Raw genomic sequence first — 7,932 nt, 5'->3', positions numbered from 1 at the left:
GGGGGGGGGAGGGGAGGGGATGGACTGTGACCACGACTCCTGACTCAGGAGTGCAGGGGCCAGCTGCCTAGGCTGTGTCTGCATCATCCTCGTGAGTGGTCTCCAGTATGTCTGATTATCATCCTACTTTTGGGAGCCAGGATCTGCCTCTGCCCTCACCTCCCAACAAGCAGTGTTGTAGACTGGGCATTGGAGACCTGGCTTCAAATCTTGTGACTTTGCTTGAGTCAGCTCACCTCTCTAAATCTCATCTATAAAGGGGGGATAATGTTTAGACCCACTTCACAGGGGCTTGTGTGTGTGTGTGTGTGTGCGCGCGTGCGTTAAACAGTCCCCAGAGCTGGACACTGCATCAGTCCTTTATGGTTGATTTCTGTGTACTCAGCTTGTTTCTCTTCTGTGGACAGCTGGTTATGGCTCTGTTGTCCAGTGTCCAGGGTTCTTATAATGCCACTAATGTGACAGTGTGACCTGGAATGTGTGCCTTGTGGCTATCCATGACACTTAGACACACATGCATTTCCCAGGACTCAGTGCCCTGGGGCTGTCTGACATCTGGAGATCTCCTTGGAGTCAGGACTATTTCTGGCATAGGCCGAGGGTCACCTGTGTCTCCAGGCCTCTCCATGAATAAGACAAACCAAAGTAAGTGCCAATGGGAGAGTGGGAGAGGAGGAGGGTGGGTTCCCCTTAGATTCTGGGGCTGGGAGAGGACCCTGACCCCACACCTCTCAGTTCCCCCTGGGAGCACTGTCTGGGACCCCACCCATAATGCGGTTCCTTTTTCTGCAGCCACCATTGGGCCCTCAGACCTCATCACAGTATCAGCCACATCACTTGGACCCAGCACTGGTGGCCGGGCATGGCCTGTGCTGGTAGGGGTTGTGTTGGGGGCTGTGGTCCTCTCTCTCCTCATTGCACTTGCTGCCAAATGCCACCTGTGCCGCCAATACCATGCCAGTTACCAGCACCGACCACTGCCTAAGACAGGGAAGAGGAACTGCCCAGAAGTGGGTGAAGATGAAGATGATGATGGCTTCATCGAGGACAATTACATTCAGCCTGGGGGTGGTGGGCTGGGGCCAGGAGGCAGCAGAGATCACTTCTCTCTCTGAGGCCCCTTTCCCCAGGTCTGAGAGCTTAAGGATAGTGGGTACTTCATGGGAGTTGTGAGTCTCAGGGACAGCGGTGGCTAGGGTCTAAGGGTTGAACAGGGAAGGACACTGCCTATCCCTCACCCCTGTCCAATCCATCCTCCACACTGGCCACCAACGTGACAGAAACCCTCTCCTGCTCAGTGACCCTCAATAGCTCTCTGCTCTTCTCAGGATAAAGCCAACAAGGGCCTGGATATGAGGCCCAGGAGTAAGGCCTTTTGTGACCAGGCCTCTTGGTTTTCTTTCTTGCCTTTCCTTATTTTACTCTTGGCTTAACTAAATGTTTTCTACTCTTCCCCCCGACCAGGCTGCTTTCCCATGCACCTTTGTGCATGCTGTTCCCCTACCTAGACTTCCCTTCCCTTCTTCTCCTGACAGATCCTCTGACAGCAATGAAAAATCCCAGTCAGTTGATCCCATGTGGCCGGCCTTTCTGCCAGCATTTCAAATTATGCCCAGATGGTTACATTTTAGCAGTTAAAAACCCGTGCCAAGTTTCTTATTGAATTTACCACCCCCAATCCAATAAAGTAGGTAATCAAAATTGTTATATTACATTCTTTTTCATAAGGATTAATACATTTATTTTCATTTTGGAAAAAAACACCCAGAACGTCACTTGTATTTTCCCTGAAGTGACAGTTGTGCATATAAATGTTCTGCTGCACTCATAGTGGGAGACTGGACTCAGATCGTTCCATCTTCCAGGACACCTCTCTCTTAGGACATCTGGTGCATTTCTCAACTAGTGCCCTTGCCACGTTTTAGATGATTTTTTTCTTACAATTTGTACTTACCACTTTCTATGCCTGCCCCCATTGCTAGACTGTGAGCTCTCTGAGGCCAGGGACTGAGTCTTACTCTGTATCCTCAGATTCTCATACAAGGTGGATACTAAATAAATCCTTGTTTAATATGCTGAATTTCTGTGGGTTGAGAAGTGAATGAATGGAAGGTGAGCAAGTGGGGTTAAGTGTGGCAGACTTTATCAAGAATCTTTGACCGAACATAGGTTTGTATGGGCTACATGGGACAGAGGTTAATAGTGATGTATGCTCAACCTTGGAACAACAGGGCTATGTGATACAGGGATCAAGGCATAGTCTGAATGGATAAAAGAGGGGAAATAATGTTAAGATGCTTGACTATCTTATCAATATTGGTTTCCCTTGCCTACTATTGTAAAATAGATACTTGAGGGGGATAGAAAGGAGGAGTATTGGGAAACATAATTACAGAAAGCTTGTAAGCCCGTCTTCAGCCTATACCTGACTGGAATACCTAAAAGGAGTTCTAGAACTTGCCCATTGAAATAGGCTTCTTGCGGAGACTTTGTAGTATATAAGACCTTACGTGGAATTCTGAGCCCCATCCAGAACTTTCTGAGGTGGCACATTCCTACTTGAAAGGACAAGCAGACCAGCCTAGAACAGCTAGAGGAACAGAAAATACTTCTTAAAAGAAAAGACCAGCAGGGAAAAAAACAACAACAAAAATGCAGTCTGATTGGCTACTACAAGAACAAGCAAGTTCTTTGCTGGAGAACCATCAAGGCAAGCATTCAAGTCTCTTCAGGACAACCCTCCCAACCCCCACCCCGCTCCAAGTTCCCTGCAACTCAAAGGAAACACACAAGCATGCATTTAAGTTTGCTGGCGACCACATTGGTCTACTGGTGAGTGGAAGTGTGGGGGAAAAGCAGCAATGAAGAGAGCCTTCAGTCTCTCTGCACATCAGTCCTTATCTGTACATCAGCCAGAATGATCATATCACTCCACTGCTGCCAAAAAAGTGCACAGATGAGCCTCAACTGCCTCACGATGAAGTGTGAGCTCTGTGTCTTGGCATCCAAGTAGGGCTTCATCTCAGATTTGGGTGTTAGGTGGCAAGCCTGGCTGAGCAGGGCCCTGAAATCCTGAGACCCTTGGAGGCAGGGTCCTGGGAGGGAGCCTATTGCCACTGTGCCCAACATAACCAGTCACAGGCCCAAAGAAAGAGCATGATCTGGTCCTACAGTCTCAAAAGACCAGGGATGCTGTACTCAGCAGATCTCTGCTGTTCTGCCCTCTGACTCTAGGTCCTGGGTCCCAGCCAGCAACAGCCTGTCTGCATCCCTCCTCCTCTCCTCAGCAGCTGCCACCATTGACTCTGACCTTGGAGCTCTTCCCCAGACCTAACAGTGGAGGACAAGGTAGCTTCCTGAAGACAAGGAAGGCCACATCCCTTGTCCTTGTGTGAAGGCCAGATACAGGTCTTTACACAAACCATAGACATGAATTTTCTATAAACCACACGGCAGAGTAGTCAAGTGAGCTGAGAACACAGACTGGATTCAAATCCCAGCTCTGCCACTTACGAGCTTCATGATGTGAGGCAAGTTATTGATCAGCGAGCAAGTTATTTACCAGTGGCATCTTCCTCAGATGACTATTAACTCACTGATGTTAAGTTGATTCGGACTCAGAGCAACCCTGTAGGACACCATAGAACTGTTCCTTAAGGTTTCTAAGACCCTAAATCTTTATGGAAGTAGACAGTCTCCTCTTTCTCCCATGGAGGTTAGGAGCCCAATGCTTAACCTACTGCCTACCAGAGTGTCTCATACATTGTTGTTGTTGTTAAGTGTCATCAAGTCTAGGCCTCTGTGTTTTGTTTTCCCTAGTTTCTTAAAAGAGATATTGTGAAAGACTTCTATGTCAGTCAAAAGTAAAAGGGATTTCTCCCCATATTACAGGATAGAGAGGCATCTGTGATCCTCTAGAGGCCTAGGAGTTGGTGTTAATGATAGACCCCTCTTGAGAACCTAGGAAGAGTCGGGATTTCCAGAAGATGAGCATGGAACCTCAGGAGGGAAAGATCCTAGCTCAACAGTAGACAGTGGGTCAACTTCCTTACCCTTACCAATTATAGGTGGGCTTCTCCTTGTTCCTTGCGTGCACACTGCCATCCAACCAAGTCAGCATCCTTCATCTGTCCATCCACTCATTAGCTAATCCAACAAAACACTGTGTCAGGCCCATCTTGGGAACTAGAGATACACAGATGAGTAAGACCAAACCCTGCTGAGAACACTCATCACCTGGTTAAGGAGGTGGGCACATAGAGAAATCATTGCAGATTGATGTCCCCATTGAGGGTTCTATGGGTGTAGAGAAGGGGAAACTCACTAGTTTAGGGGAAGAGATAAGATTTGCCAGAGACTGTGGCTGCCCAGTGAATTGGGTCTTGAAAAGGAGGCCAAGAAAACAACAAAAGGCTAGGAGAAGCAATGGAAATTGGAGAGTTTACAGTGTGTTTAGCTCATGGTGCTTTGTGGAGCCAGAGAACAAATCATGTTAGAGAGTCTTGATTTTGTCCTGAAAGAGGTGGGAATCCTCAAAAGGATTTTAAGGTACATTAGCATTTTAGGATGATCACTCTGGCAGAAGTGTGTGTATGTGGTTGGGGGTTGGGGCTGTGTGTGTGTGTTTGTGTGAGAAAGTGTAGGGTGTGAAGCTGAAGTAGAGAAAATAGTAAGGAGATTGCTTTACAACCCAGGCAAATATACAGAAAGTCCTGTCTAGGTGGTGGTGGTGTTAAGTGCTGTTGAGTCTCTTCCGAAGAGCAGCTGGTGGGTTTGAACTGCCAAACTTGTGGTTCGCAGTCCAGTGCTGATCCTACAGCACCATTCCAGGCTGTGGAATGGATTCAACAAATATTTATGTGAGAACTCAGCAGGAGTTGGTAATTTGATTATTGGACACAGGGTGAAGAGGTAGGGTGCAGACCCAGATCACTCTGAGGTGTTTAGCCTAGGTGCTTGGGTGAATGGTGGCACCCCCAGATAAGACAAAGGAGCTGTTGGGAGATCCAGGGGAGAGGGATTTAATTTTGACTATGTGAAGTTTGAGGTGCCCATGAAATGCCCTGGGGAGAGGTTTATGTTGGACCAGATGTTCTTGAGCAGGCCCTATACTCTCTCATCAGTTCAGGAAGACCTTCAAGTCACTTTAACCCTCAGTTTGCAATTTCATTCCCCTCAACCACCAATTTGGCATTTTCTTCAGTTGACTTTCTTGATCTTGTCATCTGAAAGCAATTTTCTCTTGTCAGAGCCTCTGTAGTCCTATGTTTAATATTTTTTAGGAGCCATATCTCATTTCCCTGCCTCTCTTGGTATTCTTCATGGAGATTTGTCATCTATACCTTTCAGGACAGGAAGTGATGAAATGGTAGTCAGTACTCTTGAGTGCTGCTTCTAGTGGGACTTTACTACTACTCCCATATTATAGAAGGGGAGATCCCTTTCAGTGCCGACTCCAAGCAGGAAGTGACTCTTACAGCCCAAGGGGGTTTCAAACACCTCTCCCATGCCCAGGAGCCCAGAACTGTGTTAGCTGGTGCAGTGACCACATAAACCCATGACATTCTGGTTTCAAAGGTTGGGTAAGAAGTTGCAGGTTGCTATGAGTCGGAACCGACTTGATGGCACTTAACAACCAACACCTTAAGCGTCCCAAGCAGCCAAAGGGAACACAACTGAAGGGAGAGATAATTTTTAGATGCCAGCTGATAAAACCACAGTACTTAGTGGCTCCTCTTGGGCCAGTTCATGAACAAATGTGAAGGACTTGAGTCCCCCACCCTGAATGCTCTTTTCCCTGGGACCTGAAACCCACTGAGCATTCCGTCACCCCATCTTCCTCCCAGCTCCTTGTTACTCAAGAAGCGAAACCACAGACCTGATTGAGGAGAACTTCAAGGCACGCTTTATAAGCCCGAGCTAAGAGAACTTTGGAAGGGGTGTGAGGGAGGAAAGGGTCTCAGAGGTGAGGGTTGTGAAATAATGACAATAACAATATGAATAACAATAGCAGCTGCCATTTTTATTGAACATCTGCCATATGCCCACTTCTCCCAAATATGATCTCATTTAATGCTCACAAAAGATCACCATGACCATGACCCTTCAGGAACTGAGGCCCAGAGACGTTAAGTCACTTCCCACAGTCCTCCAACTGGTAAGTGATGGAGGGGAGTGCTTCTAATTCAGAGTCAATGTTCTTGACTTTGTTACATTCCAGAGTCAATGTTCTTGGTACTTTGCTATAACTACCTTCTTCAAAGAAGGGTCACTGGGGCAGTCTTTGTAGTAGGGCAGTAAGTCACTAGTGTGTTTGAGGGGTATTGAAAATAAGGGTCAAAAATCTTCATGAATCCCAGCTATTTCTCTGTGCAGAGACCCCAGGCACAGACAGGCAGACTTTGACAGTCAAACAGACACAAGAACCCCATTCCAAGGAGCCCCACTTTCAGATTCCCATAGTGTGGAGGTTACACACAGCTCTTTAGTCATGCACTCACACAAGTCCACAGGCCTGACAGTGCTAGGGACACAGAGACTTCCACATAAGCTCATGTTCTCTGTCATACTCACTCACACAATCATTCACACTCCAACTGTTGTGTGGCTGCTGAGGCAGGTCGCTGGGCAGGAGGACTCTGGCTTGTCTCTGTCAGATGAGGCTGGCGATGCTGGAGGTGGTCTCGTGACGCTGGCCAGTAGACAGTTGTCCTGAGATGCTGAAGACGCTGCTGCTGCCACCCTGACCACTGTGGGTGGAGGGAGCGGTCGCTGGGATGGAAGGGCAGTGTCCACTCACACCTACCTGATACAGCAGCAAGCCTAGCAGCAAGAGTGAGCCTGAGGCAGCCAGAGCAATGCCCACTGATAGCATGGTGGCTAATGGCTGGGTGGGGGTGGGAGCAGCAGCCAGCCCTGCTAACGTCAGCCCAGTGACCAGCAACACAAGGCCACTGAGCAGAACCACGAGGGCATCGGCACCTCCACCGCTGCGCAGCAGGGCCACGTGATGCAGCTGACGCACGCAGTTCATATCCTGCACAGCTGAGCTCATCAGTTGCTTCACCAGCACCAGCAGGGCCAGCAGACAAAGCACTGTCCCTGATGCTAGCCTCCACTCACCCGAGCGGCTGCTGGTAGAGGAGAACAGGGCCACACCACCGGCCCCACAGCCTGCCACCAGGACCACGGCCACAGCAAAGCAAAGAGCCGAGCGCCGTGGCTGCTGGGACCACCACAGCTCCACCTGCTCTGCCAGTACGTCCGAGGGCAGCCCCCGGCCTACTGGGGCTTGAGCCTCTCTTTCAGGCATGGCTAGGTCTGGCAGGGGTCAGGGCAGAGGGTCAGTCAGAGTCAGAGACTAGAGGCTGTGGCTCATGGCCTGGTGCCCCCACCACCTGCTTGGCAGCTAGAGGCCCAGAGTTCTGTTCTTCTCACAGTCCCAGAAATGGTCACCATTACCTGCAGGAGGGAATCACAGTTGTCACCATACCATCCCTCAGTCCCTCATGTTCATTCCTGGGAACCTTGAGAACCCACCCCTCTCCATCTCCCCCCAGTGTCTCCTACAATCCTCCCTGGGGAAGCTCTCATCCCAACACTGCTTCTTCAATGAACCCAGAAAACCTTCGTACCCAATGAGGCACCTCACTCTCCCACATCCCCCCAGGGAATCCCCCCTGCCCGGACCCTGACCTCTCTTACTCCAGTTCTCTCAGATGCCTGTCCCATCCCGGCTGGCCGAGGGAGCTGGTGCCACGGTAGACAGTGGACGATGGATGAAGAGTTAGAGATAAAGCCTCATTCAGGACTAGACTCACATGGCCTCAGCTGTCACCACTGGCTCCTGGGGGTGGGGTGGGGAAAGAAAGCAGTGGGGAGGGACAGGGGCTTATGACTTAACTCTTCTAGAGCCACAGTCTGTCCCTTGAG

At 49.4% G+C, this 7,932-nt stretch overlaps 2 protein-coding genes across 2 annotated transcripts; one reads left to right on the top strand and one right to left on the bottom strand.

The window, feature by feature from the left end:
* Window positions 1-626: 626 nt before the first annotated feature.
* Window positions 627-1,115, top strand: LOC102830674 (chromosome unknown open reading frame, human C1orf210). The gene is made up of 2 exons (XM_006839655.1): window positions 627-645; window positions 793-1,115. Exons 1-2 carry the CDS (start codon window positions 627-629, stop codon window positions 1,113-1,115), a joined length of 342 nt encoding a protein of 113 aa, XP_006839718.1.
* A 5,537-nt stretch (window positions 1,116-6,652) lies between these two features.
* Window positions 6,653-7,312, bottom strand: TMEM125 (transmembrane protein 125). The gene has a single exon (XM_006839654.1). The coding sequence runs from the start codon at window positions 7,310-7,312 to the stop codon at window positions 6,653-6,655; it is 660 nt and encodes a 219-aa protein (XP_006839717.1).
* Window positions 7,313-7,932: the final 620 nt, after the last annotated feature.

This window comes from Chrysochloris asiatica, unplaced genomic scaffold (genome assembly GCF_000296735.1).
Source record: "Chrysochloris asiatica unplaced genomic scaffold, ChrAsi1.0 scaffold00026, whole genome shotgun sequence".
NCBI lineage: Eukaryota > Metazoa > Chordata > Mammalia > Afrosoricida > Chrysochloridae > Chrysochloris > Chrysochloris asiatica.
This window is presented reverse-complemented; position numbering and strand designations above follow the sequence as displayed.

Excerpts from the sequence above, each read along its gene's own strand:
- TMEM125 (XM_006839654.1), bottom strand. The coding sequence starts at position 7,312 with ATGCCTGAAAGAGAGGCTCAAGCCCCAGTAGGCCGGGGGCTGCCCTCG.